The sequence below is a fragment of the Mustelus asterias genome, chromosome 24 (assembly GCF_964213995.1).
Source record: "Mustelus asterias chromosome 24, sMusAst1.hap1.1, whole genome shotgun sequence".
Lineage (NCBI taxonomy): Eukaryota > Metazoa > Chordata > Chondrichthyes > Carcharhiniformes > Triakidae > Mustelus > Mustelus asterias.
Window position 1 is genome coordinate 15,492,065 of NC_135824.1, and position 23,886 is coordinate 15,515,950.

Here is a 23,886-nt window from a genome sequence, read left to right on the forward strand (position 1 = left end):
CCAGTGAGAACCAACGATGGTTCACCACAGGTGATAAGGGCAATAGCCCAGCAGAGCTCCATCCTGCCAGAGGAGGGTTTGCCAATATCGGTAGGAGAGAGAGAGAGGGCTCCTGAAGATGGAGGTACACTCTGAGCACACTTCAATGAAAAAGAATACCGGCTTCTTGACTGCCATTGTGAAGGAGGAAACTTAAAGGTTACCAGCCAAAAGGGCACATGTAGCATCGGAAAACCAGGCCAAGGAGCCACAGATTCCAGCCAAGAACTTGCAATCTCCTATAGAAATGACTGAATTAAATAAGGGACCTGGAAAAATCATGTTTGCATCAAGTTCACCCAACCGTCACTGAGTAAAACTTAGCCTCCAAAGCTGTCACCTCAAACTGTGCTGTGCATGTGTCTAATCCATGACTATGAAACTGAAACCAGTGCAGCAGACTTAAAAATAATTACCAAAGATGGGTAAGGATCAGTATGTGACGATCATTTATGGTCTAGGGTTCTCAACACATTATTCTATTACACTGATACACCGACTATTCTGAGGCCATTCCCCAAGCTCACACAGACAAATATTAACAAGACAAGAACCAAGTGATTTTATTTTATTGGATTAGATATTGTGAATTCAGAAAAAAAAGTCCAAAATATCTGCCCAGCCGTCATGCCCTTGAATTTTTCCCCTGGCATGCCATGCAGATAAAAGAAAACTTAGTGCCCAATCATTCATCATTTCTCTTTGCCACTTTGCAATTTTACCAAATTGTAATTGTAATTGGCTTGGGTGACTGTGTGGAGTTTGCACATTGTCCCCATATCTGCGTGGGTTTCCTTCGGGTGCAGCGGTTTCCTCCCACAGTCCGAAAGATGTGTGGGTTAGGTGGACTGGCCATGCTGAATTGCCCCTTAGTGTCAGGTGGACTCGCTAGGGTAAGTGCGTGGGCTTATGGAGATAGGGTTTGAGTGGGATTGTGGTCGGTGCAGACTTGATGGGCCGAATGGCCTCCTTCTATACTATAGGATTCCATGATCCCCATTTCAAATTCTCATCCCTAAGTTTAAATCCATTCACCACTTCTGTCTAAAATGTCTTCCAGCCCCGCTGCGCACAGCCTCACGTCCACCTGGTACCAAGAAAAGGGACCTCACACGGGGAGATGCACCACTTTTGTGAGAAGTGAAATTGGATGCAACAGACTCAAATAAGTCGGGGCATTATTTTAGTATGTTTCGGGAACATGGCCAGAACTCTTGCTTCTGTCATTGGTCAACCGATAAATTTGGCCAATTTTTCAGGTGCTATGTGGACACCTCAGCAGGGCCAGGAAGAGACATCATGGGCCTTGGTGCCTCTGGACATGGACAGAGTGGATAAGGAGCAGCTGTTCCCCTTAGTTGAAGGGTCAGTCACGAGGGGACATAGGTTCAAGGTGAGAAGCAGGATGTTTAGGGGGGATGTGAGGAAAAACATTTTTACCCAGAGGGTGGTGACAGTCTGGAATGTTCTGCCCGGGAGGATGGTAGAGGCGGGTTGCCTCACATCCTTTAAAAAGTGCCTGAATGAGCACTTGGCACGTCATAATATTCAGGGCAATGGGCCAAGTGTCGGCAGATGGGATTAGGTGGGAGTTCAGGTGTTTCTAATGTGTCGGTGTGGACTCAATGGGCCAAAGGGCCTCTTTTGCACTGTATGATTCTATGATCTATGATTCTCTCCTAATTCCAGGCCTCACTTATCACCCTGCTTAACTCTACAGGCCCAGTCTCAGGACTCCAGAAAACACCAACATTGTGATCTAAAGCTTGTTTTCCTCAGGTGGGGAAGCTCCAATTGAAGTTAATTAATGAAGTGAAAGTGAACAAAGTCTTAGAGATTAGAAAACAGACTGACAAAGCTACCCCAGCTAGGATCTCACGGTGGTGAAACATAGCAACACTGATGGACAACATTCTTTTTTTAAATGAATGTTGTGGGCATGGGGGGGTGGGGGGGATGTTACATGGACAACTTCACCCAGAGGATGATGGAGTTGTGGAAACATTTATGACTCAAGTCATTCGCTCAAGCCGGAGGAGATAAACGTAACGGATTGTAGAGACACTCAGTGCTTTATCTTACCTTGCACAAGTTGTTCTCCAGCTGTGAAAGGCACATTATTGGTTGGCAAAATGAAACAAGGCCTTTCAGACTTCTCTATTCCGACAGAGAGTGCCTCAGCTGCAAGTAGAAAAATCGTCTTGCCAAGGCATGTTGCCATGAGCCAACAACACCCACATCCAATGAAATAACTTTTTTAAAAAGGGATTAAGTCTACAGCATTTCCTTTCTAAAATGATCATTAGAATTGGGTGATTTTTAATTCTGTCGAAATGCCGCAACCTATAAGATCATAAGAAATAGGAACAGCAGTAGGCCATTCGACCCATCAAGCCTACTCTGCCATTCAATAGGATCATGGCTAATCCGACATTCCTCATGTCCACTTTCCTGCCCTTAGAGCAGCACGATGGCACAGTGGTTAGCACTGCTGCCTCACAGCGCCCGGGGACCCGGGTTCGATTCTGACTGTGTGGAGTTTGCATGTTCTCCCCGTGTCTGCATGGGTTTCCTCTAGGTGTCCGAAAGATGTGTTGGTTAGATGCATTGGCCATGCTAAATTCTCCCTCAGTGTACCCGAACAGGCACCGGAGTGTGGCGACTAGGGGATTTTCACAGTAGCTTCATTGCAGTGTTAATGTAAGCCTACTTGTGACTAATAAATAAACTTAAACTTTCCCCATAACCCTTGATCCCCTTACTGATCAAAAATCTATCTCAGCCTGAAGTATACACAAGGACTCTGCCCCCACAGCTCTCTGTGACAAGGAGCTCTATGCCCTCTGGTCCTCAACTCTACCATGAGGGGAAACATTGCGTCAGCATTTACCCTGTCAGGATTTAAGAATCCAATGAGATCCCTTGTGATCTTAATGTGTAATTAAAGTTACTTTAGAAAGGTGTTCAGAACTTGATGACACTGGAGAGGAATAGACAGCGACAAGTAACCAGATTCTTGTTGATGCTGCTGCCAGCTGGTGGCGCAAGCTGGAAAGATAGACAAGCATCTGCTCTGAAAATGTGAAAGCAGAAGGTGAGATCTTAGTCTTTATCGACTGGGCATTATCGGCATCACCTGAAATCCGACTGTGGAATCAAGTGCCCCTGACAGGACCAGGTGGACTTTCCTTCTGTTCATTTCAATGGAAAGTCCGACAGTCGCTGTTACCTGTGCATGATTCTCACCTGATAGATTAGCCCTTCTGCTTTCTGTCCGGTGATATGCTGGGGAGGCGATGGCCTAGTGATATTATCGCAAGACTATTAATTCAGAAACTCAACTAATGCTCTGGGGACCCGGGCTCGAACCCTGCCATGGCAGATGGTGGAATTTGAATTCGACACAAAAAATCTGGAATTAAGAATCTACTGATGACCATGAAACCATTGTCGATTGTTGGAAAAACCCACCGGGTTCACTAATGTCCTTTAGGGAAGGAAATCTGCCGTCCTTACCCGGTCTGGCCTACATATGACTCCAGAGCCACAGCAATGTGGTTGACTCTTAACTGCCCTCTGCAATGGCCTTGTTAGCCACTCAGTTGCATCAGCCTTCAAGAAAGCAGCTCACCACCACCTTCTGTATAAAACTTTAGTAAGGCCCCGTTTGGAATATTGCATGAAGTTCTGATCGCCACACTATCAGAAGGATGTGAATGTTTTGGAGAGGGTGCAAAGAAGGTTCATCAGGATGTTGCCTGGTCTGGAGGGTTTTAGGAATGAGGAGAGGTTTAATAAACTTAGATTGTTTTCATTGGAAAGATGGAGGCTGAGGGGGCGACCTGATAGAAGTCTACAAAATTATGAGCGGCACAGACAGGGTGGAGAGTCAGAGGCTTTTTCCCAGGGTGGAAGGGTCGACTACAAGAGGGCACAGGTTTAAGGTGAGAGGTGGTAAGTTTAGGAGAGATGTGCGGGGAAATTTTTCACACGGAGGGTAGTGGGTGCCTGGAACACTCTACCAATGGAGGTGGTGGAAGTAGGCACAAGTTGTATCTTGATGGACACATGAACAGGAGATGAACATAGGTATAGAAACCACGTATCAGCACAGGCTCGGTGGTCTGAAGGCCTCATTCCTGTGCTGGATTGTTCTTTGTTCTCAAGGGCAACTAGGGACGGGCAATAGATGCTGGCCAGCCAGCGACAGCCATGTCCCACGAATGAATAAAAATAAACAACCTGGCAGTTAGGACTCCAATCTGCCCCCACGGACTTTCGGGATGGTGCATTTCTGTCTCTTTCTGTGCAGCTTCAATTCCGGTTTGTAAACGTGGTTTCTGCAGCGACAGCACTTAGCTTCAGGCTAAATCTGTGCCATAGCACAAATGATCCTGATGTAATTTAACAGGTTCCCTTCTTCAGTACAATTCCTGAAAGCAGTGGCTCAAATCGATGGACTGCTTCAGGGTCTGGTAGCTCTTTGGTACAACACCTGATCAAGCACCCCTTATTTTTGAGCTGAGGCAGTGAGTGAGGGCAGGCCCGTATCACAGCAAAGTATTATCCTCTCCTGGTCCGATGCATACACACAAACACCTTCCAACACAATTCACCAAATAGTAATCGGGGGCTGTATTTCACATGCTCCCAGCGGGCGTGTTCCCCATAGAATGGCGGTGGGGAATGTGTCAAATTGGTTACATTCTCACCCCATCTCCTTCCCGCCCATTCCCCAGCCCATCCCCATAATATGAAGCGTAGGCAGGCACCAAGCTCGACAGCCTGCCTGCCCACCATGTTTAAAGAAGAGGTTAAGGGTCAGTTAGAGTCAATATGTTACCCACACCATAAAATAGTTGGTAGCCTGTTCCCGGTCCCTGATCAAACTCACCATCAACTCCTTCTCCAGGCTGTGGGCAATCGAGGAGCTTGTCCGGCCTGGCTGTCTGCCCCTCTAGCACGGCTACATTCAGGGCCGAGTGTGCACCATCGAGGCCTTTCGTGCCCGGTGGGCACCGCAGGGACTGGAGTGTTTTATTGAACACTTTAATCATATTTTGATTTGATGTTTCACATTATCTTTACTATTTGTTTTTGGTTGAAATGGTATCCCTTTAACCATAGAATCCCTACAGTGCAGAAGGAGGCCATTCAGCCCATCAAATCTGCGCCGACTCTCAAAAAAAGCCCACCCCCGTCCCTGTAAGCCCATGCATTTACCCTGGCCCACTCCCCTAACCTACACATCTTTGAACACTAAGGAACAATTTAGCATGGCCAATCTCCCGAAGCTACACATCCTTGGACACTAAGGAACAATTTAGCATGGCCAATCCATCTAACCTGCACATCTTTGGGCACTGAGGAACAATTTAGCATGGCCAATCCATCTAACCTGCACATCTTTGGGCACTGAGGAACAATTTAGCATGGCCAATCCATCTAACCTGCACATCTTTGGGCACTAAGGAACAATTTAGCATGGCCCATCCCCCTAAGCTACACATCTTTGGACACTAAGGAACAATTTAGCATGGCCAATCTACCTCACCTGCACATCTTTGGACTGTGGGAGGAAAGCAGTGCACCCAGAGGAAACCCATGCAGACATGGGGAGAACATGCAAACTCCACACAGTCAGTGACCCAAGGCCAGAATCAAACCCGGGTCCTTAGCACTGTGAGGCAGCAGTGATAACCACTCTGCCACCGTGCCTCTTCTCTTTTCATTTGACCTTCAGTTGGGTTAATTTAGTTTAATTAGTTTAACCTAAAATAGCATAAACTGATTGGTGTGGGCATCTGGGTGGGAGTGGCCATGTATTTTTCTCTGAGATGGTTAGAGGGTGAGAAGAAAGAGGCGAGGGGTGTGGTCACTCCTCGAGGACTGTCCTTTGCTGATTACAGGGTGGCCTCCCTCAGATCAAACCCCCAGTCCCTTCCTCCTCGCTCCATCTCTTAAAGTCTAACCTTGACCCATGGATTGACTTCCCAAGCCTTACAGCTAGCTTGCATTTTATAGTTCCTGTCTGGAAATCTATTGTCTTCAAATCAGTCGCAAATTAATTTTATTTCATTCTTGAGATCCAGCCAAGGCTAACATTTTGTACAACCTCCAAACATGGTGTCATGCATTGTACTGAGAATCCTGAAGCCCTCTCCCAAATTCTGTATGGTCTGGAGCCTTGTAACTCATCTCATTCAGGGGATAAACTCCAGATGTATTTCCTGGTAGCCTGGTCTGAATTCCAGATGTTCTTTGGCTTCCAACTGATTGGCCAAAGTAAATGGACATTCGGGGGCAGGTGTTAACTGCCTTGAGACTTACCGTTCATCCTGGCATTGGGAAGCTCTACCCTTCTCACCCACTTTACTTGTTCTTTCTGTTAACCTTCTGGAAATCTATTGCCTTCAAATCGCGGTCACAAATTAATTTTCTTATTTCATTCTTGGGATTCAGCCAAGGCTAACATTTATTGCCCATCTGTAATTGCCCTGAGTGGCATGCAAGACCATTCTAGAATCGCCATCAACAGGTCCATGCAGGGAGCAATCGAGGGGGCCGTCCGGCCTAACCGTCCACTACTGCAGCTATATCCACAGCTGGGTGTCCCTGGAGAGGAAGCAAGCACACGGTCTCTGTCAAGGCCTTCCATAATCGATGGGCACCACAGGGACTGAGGTGTTTTGTTAACCCCTTGAATCACATTTTGGTTTTAATGTTTTCTCTTTGCAATTTGTTTTTGTCTAAATGCAGTGTCCCTTTAAGGGGCTGCTCTTTCAATTTGTCCCTCAGTTTGGTTAATTTAGTTTAATTGGTTTAAGAAAAAAAAAGACCATTCTGGATGGTAGTTATGTATCAACCATGTTGGTGCGTCTCTGGAGTCACACACAGGCTAGGTCAAGTGAGGACAGCAGGTTTCCTTTCCGAAAGATGTTGATTGGAATTCTCTGGCCATTCTCATCCCACCACCGCTGCCAGCGAGAATGGAGAATTTGGCGCTTAGCCAAATCTCCATTCACCGTAGCAGGACCAGAGAGTCCCGCCGGCGTGAACGCCCGGAAAATTCCAGCCATTATGTCTGATTGATTGAGCGTTAGTGAATGACAATCCAATAGAATCACGGTTACTTTTACTGATGCCAGAGGCTGAATAACCTGGCACATTTCCGTGGGCATGACTTGGACCTGGAAGTTAGTGGATGGTTGAAACCCACCTCCGCCATCGTTGGACATTGTGTAAAAACAGCAATGAGCCAATTAACAGCCATGATGTGGAGATGCCGGCGTTGGACTGGGGTGGGCGCAGTAAGAATTCTCACAACACCAGGTTAAAATCCAGCAGGTTTATTTGGAATCACGAGCTTTCAGAGCTGCCCCTTCATCAGACTATTTCACTCACCTGATGAAGGAGCAGCACTGCTAAAGCTCGTGATTCCAAATAAACCTGTTGGACTTTAACTTGGTGTTGTGAGACTTCTTACGGTGCCCGATTAATAGCTGCAGGGCAGACTTTAAGCCTGTGACGTCAGTAAAATCTCATTCATCTGCCCAATCTGAGTGCTGGAGGGCAGGACGTCCGGAGGTCGTAACCTTTGGCCGTGACCCAGAAGGAGGTCACGGCCACTCATTTAAAGGGCCGGGGCAGTCTCAGGTCACCTTGAGATTTTATAACATTCAAAACCACAAGGAAGAAGTGTTTGTTTTCTGAAAGATTCTCAGGCATTGTTTGAGGTAAGCGTTATTATTCTGAAAAATATGCTAAATTCTGCAGAGACTTTGGGTTAAGTGTTGTTGCCAGTCAATACAGATGGTGTGAAATCTGGTCATGCACATGGTGTTAAGTTCTGAAAATCGAGCAGCTGCTTAGAATTATAGAATTACAGAATCCCTACAGTGCAGAAAGAGGCCATTCAGCCCATTGAGCCGGCACTGACAACAATCCCACCCAGGTCCTATCCCTGTAACCCTGCGTATTTACTCTGCTAGTCCCCCTGACACTAAGGGGCAATTTAGCATGGCCAATCCACCTAACCTGCACATCTTTGGAGTGTGGGAGGAAACTGGAGCACCCAGAGGAAACCCACGCAGACATGGGCAGAAGGTCCACACAGATAATCATCCAAGGCCAGAATTGATCCCATGTCCCTGGTGCTGAGAGGCAGCAGTGCTAACCACTGTGCCTCCGTGACACTGTGCCACCACACCACCATGCATGTTTTCCTCCACAGACGGCTGAGAGGAAGGAGCAAGATGATGCAGGGAAGAAGAACTGGAACCACCCCACCGTTTGATGCTGACTCTCTCCATTCCCTCCTCCAGGTTGTGTCCACCAGGCGTGAGGCTCTTATGCCAGCTGATGGGAAGAGGAGACCTCCCTCAATAACCCGACCTGCCTGGGCGGAGGGGGCAACGGAGGTCAACAGCCTGGGGGCTAGAGTCCCGACATGGAAGCAACACAGGAAGAGGCTAAATGACCCCTTGAGATCGGCAAGGGTGAGTAAGGCCTCACTGTGTTTATTATTGTGCAAGGATTCTACAGGGAAGGCTGGAAAATGCTGGATTATTGTGAGTATCTCTGAGGGCCAAGGCAGTTTTATTACCATTGTTACGGTTTGTGGCCCTGGTGTCTCTGTGGAGGTGTTGTTATGGTTCAAAGTTTCAAAGTTTATTTATTAGTGTCACAGGTAGGCTTACATTAACACTGGAATAAAGTTACTGTGAAAATCCCCGACTCGCCACACTCCGGCGCCTGTTTGGGTACACCGAGGGAGAATTTAGCATGGCCAGTGCATCTAACCAGCACGTCTTTCGGACTGTGGGAGGAAACCAGAGCACCGGGAGAAAACCCACGCAGAGACGGGGAGAACGTGCAGATTCTGCACAGTGACCCAAGCCAGGAATCGAACCCGGGTCCCTGGCGCTGTGAGGCAGCAGTGTTAACCACACTGCCACGGTTACAGTGAGGGGGGAAGGGGAAGGACTTGGACTTGAGGAAGATACATGGCGTAATGGCTGTGTATTGTGCAGAATATGCATTCTCCTCTGACCTGAAATGAGTTTTCCTGAGAATAATCACCATTGCAATGTGACACCTCATTTCAGGAAGAGAGGATCCACAATGCCCAGGAGAGGAACAGGACTGGAGGTGGAGTGTCTGAGATGGCGATCCTCACTCTGACAGGGGAGGAGGTTCTGCTGATGTTCCCCACGGAACGGAGACACTCCATTGGCAGAGGTGAAATGGGAGGAAAGCCGGGGGCTGGTGTGAATGCAAGGGACTGAAACCGGGTCTGGGACACAGAGTGGGAGAGGGGGAGGGGGAGGGTGACTGAGGCCTGGCTTCTTAATGAATAGTACACGTGTGCTTTATACATCCAAAGACCAGGAGGCTTCCTGGTGGAAATAGTGTGAGTTTGCTACGTGTGGTTTATCTGGTGCATATCTCAATCCACGCTGCTAATAGTGTTGAGCATTGTGGGTGGCACGGTGGTTAGCACTGCTGCCTCACAGCACCAGGGACCCAGGTTCAATTTCCGTCTTGGGTCACTGTCTGTGCGGAGTTTGCACATTCTCCCCGTGTCTGCGTGGGTTTCCTCCGGGTGCTCCAGTTTCCTCCCACAGTCCAAAGATGTGCGGGTTAGGTTGATTGGCTATGCTAAATTGACCCTAGTGTCAGAGGCATTGGCAGGGTGAATATATGGGGTTATGGGAATAGGGCCTGGGTGAGATTGTGGTTAGTACAGGCGTGATGGGCCGAATGGCCTCCTTCTGCACTATAGGGATTCTCTGATTGTCACTTTGCACACCCGACGAAAGCTCTGAAGTGCCAATCAACATCCATTTTCTCTGCATCCTGGACGGTTGAACCTTTTTCTGTTGACCTCGCCGGCCCTGAGGGACCCACTGTAGCCTCCGAGGAGGAAGAGGAAGCCTCGGAGGGAGCGGCATCACATCCGCTCCCTGCAGAAAGCACCAGCGCAGATACTGGCACCTCAGTAGGGATTGGCACGTCGGGAGATGGGGAAGCTCAATCTGGTGATTCACCTGTCACTGACAGAGAGTGTGGTGGACCAGGCCTCGGGCAGTGGACCAGGCCTCGGACAGTGGACCAGGCCTCGGGCAGTGGACCAGGCCTCGGGCAGTGGACCAGGCCTCGGGCAGTGGACCAGGCCTCGGGCAGTCGGAGGAGTGTTGGAGGTGATCCAGAGATTGGGTCGGATGATGAGCCTCTGGAGTTGTCCGTGAGGCAGCAGATGCTGGATGTCCAGCGCGAGACACATGGAGATTGGGCGGACATACCAGAGGGGTTGTGTAATGTGGCCCGGACTGTGGAGGTGTCGATCCAGGCCACATGCACTGTGACCACCCACTCTTCAGAGCACCGAGCTTCCTCCACGGACAGACTGGCCACTGTCCCGGCCACAGTATTGCTGAGGCTCCTGCGAGTCGCAGTCTGAGCTGCACACCATCGCCTTGTTTCTGAGCCCAGGGGCCCATTGCCAGGGCAATGGGGAGAGCCTGGACACTGACCCAGTTCCTGGGAGCTCATGGGAAGGCAGGGAGGACCAATCATGGTGGAGGATGAGCAGCTGTTGCTGCCACATCTGGTGCCTTGAAGTCTTTGCTGATGGGAAGATGGAAGGCTCTCCTCCATCCCTCCACCATTGGCACACTCCTCCTCAATTGCCATGGTGACAGAAGCTACTCCTGTGACTCAGCAGTCATCGATAAGTACCCTGATGTTTTGCAAGAAGGCTTAGAGTAATAAGGGGAGCCAAAGCTTTGATTTACATCGACCCCAATGTTACGCCTAAGTATGTTAGAGTGAGACCAATTCCATGCTCTCTATTGGAAAAGATAGAGTCAGAACTAGAACACTTGGAAAAGCTGGACATATTAAGACCCGTACAGTTCGCCCAGTGGGCCACACTGTTGTTCCTGTCCTTAAGCCGGATAAGTTGGTCTGACTTTGTGGAGACTATAAGCTTCCGGTCAATAGGCTTTCTAAGCTTGACAGATACCCCAGATTGATGACCTGTACTCCAGGTTAACTGGGGGCCAAACATTTTCAAAGTTGAACATGAGCCATGCATCTCTCCAATCTGAATTGGACGAGCCTTCCCAGAAGTATGTAAGAATAAATATGCATAAAGGCCTGTATAAGTACACTCGCCTGCCCTTTGGGGTCTCGTCTGCATGTGCCATTTTCCAAAGGGTCATGGAGAACATACTCCAAGGGATACCTCAGGTAGCGGTGTACCTGGACTGTCTTGGTCGCAGGAACTTCGAAACACAAACACCTAGCAAACCAAAAAGAGGTCTTATGACAATTTTAGGCGGTCAGGGACTCCTAAAAAGGGAAAAGCGTGTCAAGCAAGTAAGTCCTGTGACCTACTTGGAATATCGGTTGGATGGCAAGGGCCTTCATCTGGTGGAAGACAAGGTGAGGGCCATTAAGGAGGCGCCTCCGGAATTAACATCCTTCCTGAGGTTAGTAGATTATTACAGGAAGTTTATTCCTAATTTAGCTTCTTTGTTCCCCCCCCCCCCCGCATACCCTACTGTGGGTCTCAGGGGAGGGGGGGGGGGGGGTGCTGCAGCTGGAGGCTCCCAACAGAGTTAAACAGCAACCTTTTTCCTCTAATTTATTGATTCACTTTGACCCAAATGGACTTTATCTTGAGATGCGATGCCTCCTCTTATGGGGCAGTACTGGCACATTGCTGGAGAGATGGAACAGGGAAGCCTACTGCATACGCATCTAGGATCCTCTCGGACACTGAGCGGAGCTATTCCCAGATTGAGAAAAGGATTTGGCAGTTGTTTTCAGCGTTTAAAAGTTCCAACAATACGTCCACGGAAGACGCTTTTTCATAGTGACTGATCATAAGTCGCTGCTGGAACATTTTAAAGAAGGCAAGGCAATATCACTCAGATACAATGTTGGGCCTAATTACTGGTGGCTTATGAATACCTCTGAGAGCACCGGCCCAGGACCCAGATAGCTAACGCCTTTGTTGAGCCTCTCGATTGCAGCTCAGTAAAGGAGACACAAGTCCAGCTTCTTCATAAACTCCCTTTACTTCTTTGATCCAACTCCACACACAATCTCCATCAACACCCAGCGTCACCTGAAGCCACTTTATATATATTAGTGACTTCTATTGGATAATTGACATCAAATTAGGACTTAACTAGAAGGTCTGTTAACCCATTTCTCACAGCCGATGCACTGTGTCGGCTGCCTTTGCCCAGATGTCCAGTTTCACAACCAGCTGTGGAAGAGATCAAGATGGTCCTCAGTTTTTTGGACACTTTGCCGGTATCTGCGAAGCAAATCAAGCACTGAACACACAAAGGCCCAGACCTGTCTAAATTAACAATTAACTACACGGGGGATACAGAGGACAGCACTTAGATGAAATGAAACCACTGGATAAAGGAAGACGAGGTCAGTGTTGAGGATAGCATCATCCTCCCGTGTAGTTGTCCCTCACCCAAGGTGATGTCCGGCACTTATGGAATTACGCCGTGGCCACTCTGGGATTTCAAAGCTGAAGATGCTAGCCAGGAGCTACATATGGTGGCCCAGCCTTGACATGGACATTACTGACTTGGTTTGACAGTGCGGGTCGTGCCAGGGAAATGAAAAATCCACCCCCCCACCCCCTCCTCAGCCGCCCTGGGAGCGGCCTGGTAAGCCCTGGGCGCAAGTGTATGTAGACTTTGCAGGGCTTTTTCTAGGCACCATATTACTGATTATGGTTGATAGGCACTCCAAATGGTTGGAGATACATCATATGAACTCCATCTCTTCCCATGCTACCACTGAAAAACTACGACAAAGTTTCTGCACGCACGCGATACCTGATGTCCTGGTCTCTGACAATGGCACTGCCTTTACTAGCACCGAGTTTCAGATCGTCATGCTTTCCAATGGAATCAAACACGTTAGGACAGCACCCTATCACCCGTCATCGAATGGGCTGGCTGCATGGGCGGTGCAGATGTTTAAGCTCAGCAAGAAGAAGCAAGCCACAGAGACCAAACTGATGCGATTTTTATTTGATTATAGGACTACAATCAAGTTGGGCCGAAGGACCTGTTTCCATGCTGTAAACCTCTATGACTCTATGACTACCCCTCACACAAAGACAGGAAACGCTTCAGCAGAATTGTTAATGGGACAGAAGCTTCGGACAAGATTAAGCTGACTTTTCCCAAACCTGGAGTCCAGAAGGGGCCCCTGAAGAAGAACCATGATTCTACAAGGACAGAGGGAGCATTCAAAACCAGCAACCCAGTCCACATGAGGAACCTCGGGGACAGCCTCAGATGAGTGTCCTGGATTATAACGGAGAATGCAGGGCCCGTGTCGTGTACGTAAGTGCAGGGCAAGATTGTCAAGAAACACCTCGAACATCTCAGGAGTAGGGAGCCCATGCCAGTACAGGCCTCATGACCACAGTCATGGGGCGACCAGGTTTTTTGATTTTTGTGTCCCTGGCCTTGGGTTTGGGTCACTGCGACTGGGCTCCTGGTGGCCCTAAGCACTGTCTGTCATTCCTGCATGCACACTTGGTCCTTCTATGTTCCTTCCTGCTGAGTGTGCTGTTGTGTTAGGTTTTACTGTTTGCATGTATTACTCAGTGTTGTAAAATAGGATAAGCAAAAGTTAGAAAATGCGCTTTTGGATTAAAACATCTTCGGACTCAATTTCCAAAATAATGAGTGTCCAAAGCACATGAGTTTAAATAAAAATCACCACAGCACACTGATATCGAACACCAGGACTGCCCTCCCAGCTTTTCATGCGTTAATTTATCCATAGCAACAGCTTGTACGTGGAAGAGGGAGGAGCGAGGCTGAACTGACAGCACACTGGCATAGAAAGACTTTTGAGTCCTCGCTTTAACTGACAAAAATACTTTCCTTTGAATCTCTAGCCTGTAGACTGTGCAGGTGGCTCCCAGATCAGAGATGCTCAGCCCTGCATTCTGAGTCAAATGGTTTGCAATGCCAACGAAATCATGACTAAGATGGCAAATGAAGGAAAAGTTTAGGTGCCTGAAATTGACCAGAAAGGATTTGTTCTCTCATTGTAAGTAATTGTATTGACATTGCAATTTGTATTGTGATCTAACACAGCAGTTGCGTATAGTGGTGATCCATTGCTGTATCAATGTATTGTGATAATCTTCTAACAATGATCAACTGTGATGATCTGAAAAAGTAACCTATTCATTGCTACAATTGTCACTGATATAACTGGCAATGTGATAGCTGTGACAATTCAATCCAATTAAAAAGTATCGATTGTTGATTATTCTAACACTAACTTACCCAATTCTTAACAATTCACTGTCATAATCATCTAGTTACGAGCTGCACTAATTTAATAAAGTAACTTGTATGACAATGATCCGATATTCAATAATACTGTAACTAATCATCTAGTAACTTGACTTTGATTTTACAATTTAGCCAAATCGCCTTGGAAAGGTATGGTGCCAGAAAAAAAAATGCTCGCGTCACTGTCTGTGTGGAGTTTGCACGTTCTCCTCGTGTCTGCATGGGTTTCCTCCGGATGCTCCGGTTTCCTCCCACAGTCCAAAGGTGTGTGGGTTAGGTTGATTGGCCATGCTAAATTGTCACTTAGTGTCAGGAGGACCAGCAGGGTAAATGTGTGGGCTTACGAGGATAGGGGCTGGGTGGGATTGTGGTCGGTGCAGACCTTTCTCCACTGTAGGGATTCTATGATTCTATGATAGGATGGCTGGAACCTTTGCCTTAATAAAATTCAACTGATTGTTTTTCACCATTCTGTCTAGTTTATTGTAGCTACCAGTGTGTGATAGTTAACGAGGCAGTCAGACTGTTAGTAAACTATCACACACTGTTTACAGCTGTAATGAAAGGGTTTCGAGTATAATTATCATGCCGCAGTTAACTATTTCCCAAGTGTCACAGGATGATGTATATAATGAATTGAAAGGGCAGCTTTCTGTCAGAGATCTGGTTCTTTTCTTGACCAAAAAGATGTCCATTAAAAATTTGTGAGATGGTTCACCCTTAATCATGGGTTTGGATCCACAAGGGAAGAGCAATTAAACAGTTGTGTTGAAGTTGCAATTTGTATTCTGATCTGACACAGCAGTTGCATATAGTGACGATCTTGTGGTTTAAGCTTTGATAGACTATGCCCCATTAATAGTTACTTATTTCTAATTCTACTGAACAAGACTGTCTGCACTTTGTAGCCACTTATTCCAATTTGTGCAACAGCCCTTTTGAAGCCACAAGACCAACACAGTTCATGAGACGAACAAAATAACAAACAAGAGGTGATGGTAAAGTTCAGTGATCTCGACGCAGCTGAACCATATTTTATTCATTGCATACGATGTATCAATTTCTCGAGAACAAATTTTGATTTAAATATAAAATACTGAATGTTTTGTTGTCGATGGAGGCAACATTGAACAGGTAGCGATGAGCATTTTTAAAATGAGAACTGCACTCACAGTGAGATGCTGGCATTGGACTGGGGTAAACACAGTAAGAAGTCTCACAACACCAGATTAAAATCCAACAGGTTTATTTGGTAGCACAAGCCACTGGCTTTCGGAACGCTGCTCCTTCATCAGGTAAGTAAGTGGGAGTCACTTACCTGATGAAGGAGCAGCGCTCCGAAAGCTAGTGGCCTGTGCTACCAAATAAACCTGTTGGACTTTAACCTGGCGTTGTGAGACTTCTTACTGTGCTCACAGTGAGAGGCAGTGGCCAAGAAGACACAGTGAGGTTTTCAGCATCCCTTTTAACATACTGACTGGTTAAAGCTAACTGCCACACTGTGCCACACTGTGCCACAGCTCCCAGTGCACTGGTAAACACTAGAGCTTGTATCCATTGCGAATGCTGCAAAAGATCCAAAATGAGTTACAACCGTAGTGCATTGTCAAAAGATCACAGGATAAATTTCGATGATTGTGCTTGATGAGATGACAAATTGCAGATACAAGCAGCCACTCAGTTTTGTTAAGATTTTTCAGCCCATCAATCATTGCATACCTGCTGATTTAAATACAATTCCTCAGAGGCAATATGAAACAAGTGAGATCTATCTTACAGAGATGATGGATGGGATTTTACAACCTCACTCATCCTGAAACCGCGAAATCCCACCCGAGGTCAATGGACCTTTCCGTGGTCCGCTCCCTCCCCCCACCCGTGGCGGGAAGGCCGGTAAAATTGCGGCCAATATCTGATGCCACAGCCTTGTATAGCCAGAAGGATAAAAAAGGAAAGGGTTTATTGCCACAAGCAGGCTTACACTGACACTGTAATGAAGTTACTGTGAAAATCCCCTAGTCGCCACACTCCAGCACCTGTTCGGGTACACTGATGGAGAATGGCCAATGCACCTAACCAGCACGTCTTTCAGACTGTGGGAGGAAACTGGAACACTCGGAGGAAACCCACGCAGACACGGGGAGAACGTGCAGACTCCACACAGACAGTGACCCAAGCCAGGAATCAAACCTGGGTCCCTGGCGCTGAGAGGCAGCAGTGTTAACCACTGTGCCACCGTGCAGGGCTATTTCAGTGTGACTTGAATGCCAGTGAGGATGATAATTGACTATACAAGCTGAGAGAAGGTACATGATGGACTATTTTTCTCCACTTCTCAGAAAACCGTCTGAACAATTTAAAGGTACCACATTCGGCCTCTGACATCGTTAAAGATTTTTGACAAACAGAAAGTACTTACTTCAGGAATGTTATTGACATGGAATAATAGATTCATGGAATCATACAATCCCTACAGTGCAGAAAGAGGCCATTCAGCCCAGCGAGCCTGCACCAAAAACAATCCAACCCAGGTCCTATTCCCATAACCCCACAAATTTCCCATGCTAATCTCCCTGACACTAAGGGGCAATGGAACATGGCCAATCAACCTAACCTGCACATCTTTGGAGAGTGGGAGGAAACCAGAGCACCTGAAGGAAACCCATGCAGACACGGGGAAAACGGATAAACTCCACACAGACAGTCACCCAAGGCCAGAATTGAACCCTGCTCCCTGGCGCTGTGAGACAGCAGTGCTTAGCACTGTGCCACCGTGCCGCCCATACCACTCCATGATTTAAAATCCTTTGCAGCAGGAGTGCCTCCTGTTAAGAATCCCATTGATGTTAAGTGCGAGGATGTCCCAAAACCCAGAAGGGTAACTTGGAGCACTGGTGCTTAGTGTGTTGTATATCTTCAATTTGGTATAATGTGATGAAAGATATGCAGACCAAGAAGGAATAGCCCAGTCATTTTGTGATCAATTAATAAAGAATATTTATTAACTTTTAAAAAATGACAAGAAGGACTTTAATACACTACAACAGAACATTTAACTACACAGATGGTTTTGTCATGAAGTTTCCCTTGTTCCCAACTACCTACATTTCCTAAACTCTGAGAAATGCCCCGTTTTCCCGAACAACATCCAATAAAATAGAACTCCATGAAGCAAACCCAACAGATAGTTATTTGTCCATGTTTGTGAAAGTGGCCTTCAATTTCAGTGAAGGAATAATCTTCTCTATTTTGGATTTTAAATCCAGTAAGAGTTTTAACAACACCAGGTTAAAGTCCAACATGTTTATTTGGTAGCAAATGCCATTAGCTTTCGGAGCGCCGCTCCTTCGTCAGATGGGGTGGAAATCTGCTCTCAAACAGGGCACCAAACAGTTAAAACTCTTACTGTGTTTACCCCAGTCCAACGCTGGCATCTCCACATTTGGATTTTAAATAGCAGCCTCTCTATCAATAACTTGTTTTGGAGAGAGACTGCTTTCTGCGGCTGGATGTGGCTATGATGGTGGCTTCTTCTACATTGTTCCTTTCTCTAGTTAGCATGCTAAGGATATATCATTCTTTCCCTTTGAATTTACCCACCCCGCAGACCCGGCTTTTAGCATGTAAGTGCCAATTCCCTTATCTCTCCACCTTGAAGTCATTGCTTCCATCCACCATTGTTTTTCCCCTGGTTACATCAGTAAACACTTGTTTCTCCCCGACTGGTATGCTAATTTGCAAATCAGGACACCCCTTCAGACAGCTGCGCTGATCAGTCCACTTTTATCCCCTCCTTTATTTTATCCCAAATTCAATTCTTAATGTTAATTTTCCTCCATTCTTAACACTAGTGAGAATGCAGATGCAGAGATTAGTTGACCTGTACATGCAAATCCTTGACATTCGCTCCCACGACACGTGGATTTGGGCCAACAGTAGGAATTCATTAAATCAACTTCAACATCGCTGAAGCCAGGGATCTATAATAATAGGTCTGAGCGAAAGCAAAACACCAGGGATGCTAGAAATCTGAAATAAAAACAGATAGTGCAAGTTATTTTTAACACAGTAAGAAGTTTAACAACACCAGGTTAACCTGGTGTTGTTAAACTTCTTACTGTGTTTACCCCAGTCCAACGCCGGCATCTCCACATCATGACAGTTATTTTTAACACAGGATACATGCTCCTGATTAGTCATTGTGGTGCAATGTTTCTTGATGAAGGAATCTACAGGAGAAAAATAAAAATACTGCTTCTGGTATTTTTGCTCCCACAGATAATGACGGAATCATTGGCACCGACCAATCACTTGGAAGCAATTCATATTTCAGAGTCTGAATTCTTCAACGTGAGGCCCACTCCTCTGCAGCCTTGGGTCGCTCCAACGTTCACGGTGGCAGCCAGAGCTCGCGTCATGGTGACCTTCTGTTTCTTCGCCATTTCCATGTTCAGCAATACGGCCGTCCTGCTCAGCGTCATCAAGAAAAGACGAAATTCGCACATCAGGATTCTAATCTTGAGCCTCACCATCGCTGACCTAATGGTGACTGTCTTGGTGATGCCACTGGATGCCATCTGGAACATTACCATCCAGTGGTATGCGAGTGACATGGCATGCAAAGCCCTGAACTTCCTGAAGCTCTTTGCCATGTATGCTTCAGCACTTGTGTTGGTGGTGATCAGTTTGGACCGTCACTCGGCTATCTTGAATCCATTCAGCTTCATCAGTGCCAGTCACAGAAACAAGTTAATGCTTTCCGTGGCATGGATTGCAAGCATGCTCCTGGCAGCTCCTCAGGTATGCTACCTAGGGGACACGCTGCAGTGTACAACACGAAGCTTTTTAATATTACCACAGCCATAGTTAAGCTGCATGCTCACCCTCCCACATACTAAAGCTCATACCCACAGTACCATTTATATTTTTTTGATTTAATTTGATTTATTATTGTCACATGTATTGGGAAACAGTGAAAGGTATTGTTTCTTGCGTGCCATCCAGACAAAACATGCTGTTTATAGAATACATAGGGGAAAAGGGAAGGAGAGGGCTGCATTTACAGATAGTGTGTGTGTGATTGTGTGTGTGATTGTGTGTGTGTGTGATTGTGTGTGTGTGATTGTGTGTGTGTGTATGGTTGTGTGTGTGTGTGTGTGTGATTGTGTGTGTGATTGTGTGTGTGTGTGATTGTGTGTGTGTGATTGTGTGTGTGTGTATGGTTGTGTGTGTGTGTGTATGATTGTGTGTGTGATTGTGTGTGTGTGTGTGTGATTTGATTTGATTTATCATTGTCACATGTATTGTTATACAATGAAAAGTATTGTTTCTTGCGCACTATACAGACAAAACATACCGTTCATAGAGAAGGAAAGGAGAGAGTGCAGAATGTAGTGTTACAGTCGTAGCTAGGGTGTAGAGAAAGATCAACTTAATGCAAGGTAAGTCCATTCAAAAGTCTGATGGCAGCAGGGAAGAAGCTGTTCTTGAGTCAGTTGGTACGTGACCTCAGACTTTTGTATCTTTTCCCCAACGGAAGAAGGTGGAAGAGGGAATGTCAGGGGTACGTGAGGTCCTTGATTATGCTGGCTGCTTTTCCGAGGCAGCGGGATGTGTAGACAGAGTCAATGGATGGGCGGCTGGTTTGCGTGATGCACGAGCCACAGATGATTGTCAAGGGCAGCAATTACAAAGAATAACAACCCCTCCCCTTTCTCAGCTCTTCATTTTTCAGGTGCGGCAGGTTGATGGCATGAACTTCACTCAGTGTGTGACGTACGGGAGTTTCACTGAGCACTGGCACGAGACCTTCTACAATATGTTCACCTTCATCACCCTGTACGTCACACCCCTCACCGTCATGCTCATCTGTTACAGCCGGATTCTGTGGGAAATAAGCAAGCAGATGAAAGGGAATCGAGGTGAGGCGCTACAGTTCTGTAGCATTCCGTCTTCTTCGTAAGTGTGTTTTATAACCTTAGTGCTGCAGACGTGTAAGTCTATGGATGGAAGGCACTTTAAGGAAAGTGTGGCAAGTGTTGCTCAAAAAGGTGCCCCTGGCAGCCACAGCTTTCAGTGTGAGCACATCTCCATAAACCCTGCCCTTGTATGTTGTTCTCTTTAGGTGCTGGCCATAGATGTGTGGGTTACGTGGATTGGCCATGCCAAATTGCCCCTTAGTGTTAGGGGGACTAGCTAGGGTAAATGCATGGGGTTATGGGGATAGGTCCTGGGTGGGAGTGTGGTCGGTGTAGACTTGATGGGCCGAATGGCCTCCTTCTGCACTGTATGATTCTATGATTCTATCATCTATGATCTATGATCATAGCCCAGCTACTAGCACTGTCACCTCTTGAGTCATAAGATTTGAGATCCAAAGTAGGACCTGATTACAAAAATCTAGGCTAATACTCCAGATGGTGCTCTTTCAGATGAGGAGTTGAACCAAGAGATCTGGGTGGGACTTTTAATTGATGGGCCGAATGGCCTCCTTCTGCACTGTAGTGATTCTATGATTCTACGATTCTATGATAACAGATCCCATGGCACTATTTCAAGGAAAAGCAGGGCTATCCTTGCCGTCTTGGCCAACATTCATCCCTCACTCAATGTCACTAAAATCTGCTCATTATCTTACTGGTATTTGTGGGAGCGGTTGTGCGCAAAATTGTTTTTTTTTCCATTCATTCATGGGCAAGGCCTGCATTTGTTGCCCATTCCTAATTGGCTGAACATTTCAGAGGGCAGTTAAGAATCGATTATATCTCTGTGGGTCTGGAGTCACATCTCAGCCAGACTGGGTCAGGATGGCAGATTTCCTTCCCTAAAGGACATTAGTGAACTGGGTGAGTTTCTGCCACAATCAGTGACAGTTTCATGGTCCCTATTACTGTGACTTGCTCTACATTCCAGATTTACTAATTGAATTTAAATTCCACAAGACGTCCTGAATATCAGCCAGGGTTTCTGAATGACTAGCCCTGTGATATTACCACTGTGAGACCATCTCCAGGACAACACCAATAAAAGTATTTTGTTGGGATCCTTGGGCTGTGAGAGGTGCTATATAAATGCAAGTCATAGAATCCCTACAGCGCAGGAGGAGGTCATTCAGCCCATCAAGTCTGCACCAACCTCAATCCTACCTAGGCCCTAACCCCATGCACTCACCCTAGCTAGTCCCCTTGACACCAAGAGAGAATTTAGCATGGCCAATCCACCCAATCTGCACATCTTTGGACTGTGGGGGGAAACCAGAGCACCCGGAGGAAATCCACGCAAACATGGGGAGAATGTGCATACTCCACACAGACATTGAGCCAAACCGGGGATCGAGCCCTGGTCCCTGGCGTTGTGAGGCAGTAGTGCTAACCACTGTGCCACCGTGCTGCCCCTCTATAGAAGTTATTCTACTTATATTGATATATTGTTTGTTTGCCAGTCTGAAGCTGTTTTACCTATACAATGCAAGAGAGAATGCAGTCCTGGTAAAGAAACATTAGGTCCCCTCCCCTCGGGGCTTTGTGCGCCAACTCCCAAATATGCCAGTCTCTTAGCAAACTCATTTAAATATTTTTGTGGTGCTTCTAACACATAACAAGCTAGGAGCACCACAGGAGACAGAGGCCATTGTATTGTGTTTCAGTGAGAGAATGCTGAATTCTCTTGAAATGCCACTTCAGGAGATAGCCTAGTGGTGTTATCGCTAGACTTTTAATCTAGAAACCCACTAATGTTCTGGGGACCCGGGTTCAAATCCCGCCACGGCAGGTAGTGGAATTTGAATTCAATAACAAATATCTGGAATTATAAGTCTACTGGTGATCATGAAACCATTGTCAATTGTTGGAAAAACTCATCTGGTTCACTAATGTCCTTTAGGGAAGGAAATCTGTTAACTTGCCTAGTTTGACCTACATGTGACTCCAGAGCCACAGCAATGTGGTTGACTCTCAACTGCCCTCAGGCAACTAGAGATGGGCAATAAATGCTGGCCCAGCCAGCGATGCCCATGTCCCACGAATGAATAAAAAAAATTGTCTGTTATTTGAATGCAATGGAAATGCCAGCACCCTTTCAGGAATTGGTTGTCAGGCATCAAGTAAAAAAAGGATCAGGATGGAAAGAATTATCCTTTAATAAGAAAACGTAAAACTGTTCATGCAGATTGGGTGAAAAGTGTGATTTCAAGAAATTAGATATAGCTCTTGGGGCTAAAGGAATCAAGGGATATGGGGGGGAAGGGGGATCAGGATATTGAATTTGATGATCAGCCATGATCAAAATGCTGGTGGAGCAGGCTCAAAGGGCTGAATGGCCTACTCCTGCTTCTAGTTTCTACGTTTAATGCACTGTAATTGCTCAGGCAACCAGTAGGGTGGCACGGTGGCACAGTGGCTAGCATTTCTGCCTCACAACATCAGGGACCCGGGTTTGCTTCCCGGCTTGGGTTACTGTCTGTGCGGAGTCTGCACGTTCTCCCCGTGTCTGTATGGGTTTCCTCCGGGTGCTCCGGTTTCCTCCCACAGTCTGAAAGACATGCTGGTTAGGTGCATTGACCGTGCAAAATTCTCCCTCAGTGTACCCCAACAGGCTTCAGAGTGTGGCGACTCGGGGATTTTCACAGCAACTTCATTGCAGTGTTAATGTAATCCTACTTGTGACATTAATAAATGAAGTTAAGGGTAACACAGTAATTATAGCCATTGAGAACAGTATCAGTTTATATGGCTCAGGCACTTAGAGTGAGATTTATTTTGCAGCAAGAACACAAAATGATTACATAGTGAAGGCACGAATGAAAACTCTTAAAATGACCATCGTCATTGTCGTATCCTTCATCATCTGCTGGACCCCATATTACCTCCTGGGCCTGTGGTACTGGTTCAAGCTGGACATACTGACGAACGTACCAGAGTACGTCAATCACATACTGTTTTTATTTGCCCTGCTCCATACCTGCTCCGATCCGGTCATATATGGATTCTACACGCCATCCTTCAGAGAGGACATCATGACATGTTGGAGGACGGGAGCCAAGGTCACGAGGCATGAAGTGAAACATGTCGGTAGGCCAGCCACTGTCAGGTCCCTGCAAGGTGACGTAAACGGCAAGGTCCTTAATCAAATTCAGATGGTGTGTGTTGTCCCCAGTAGAATGACTCAGTCTGCCTTTTGAACAAAGTCTTAACTCAAGTTACATTATCTGGTTGTGGGCCCAGGTTCCTCTCTGGGATTTGGGCACTTAATTGTTCGTGGTGCATTGTTGGAAGCATTGTCCTTCAGACGAGGCCTGTGCCAGTCCAGCGGGCACTGCAGATGCCATGGCACGTTTCGAAAAGGAGAGAAGAGCTTTTTGATGTCCTCCCGCGGCTAACACCACCAAAATAAATAAGCTGGTCAGCTCTATGCTCGCTGCTAGTGGAATGGCTGCCATGTTTGTCTCCATAACAACAGTTGGTACACCTCATTGTTTGTCAAGCACTTTGGA

The 23,886-nt window shown here is 46.7% G+C and overlaps 1 protein-coding gene across 1 annotated transcript; it reads left to right on the forward strand.

The window, feature by feature from the left end:
• Positions 1–14,094: 14,094 nt before the first annotated feature.
• LOC144511233 (gonadotropin-releasing hormone II receptor-like) lies at positions 14,095–23,574 on the forward strand. The gene is made up of 4 exons (XM_078241333.1): positions 14,095–14,145; positions 18,675–19,196; positions 20,116–20,317; positions 23,159–23,574. The coding sequence occupies exons 2-4, from the start codon at positions 18,678–18,680 to the stop codon at positions 23,572–23,574; spliced, it is 1,137 nt and encodes a 378-aa protein (XP_078097459.1). The 5' UTR covers positions 14,095–14,145; positions 18,675–18,677.
• The last annotated feature ends 312 nt before the right edge of the window (positions 23,575–23,886 follow it).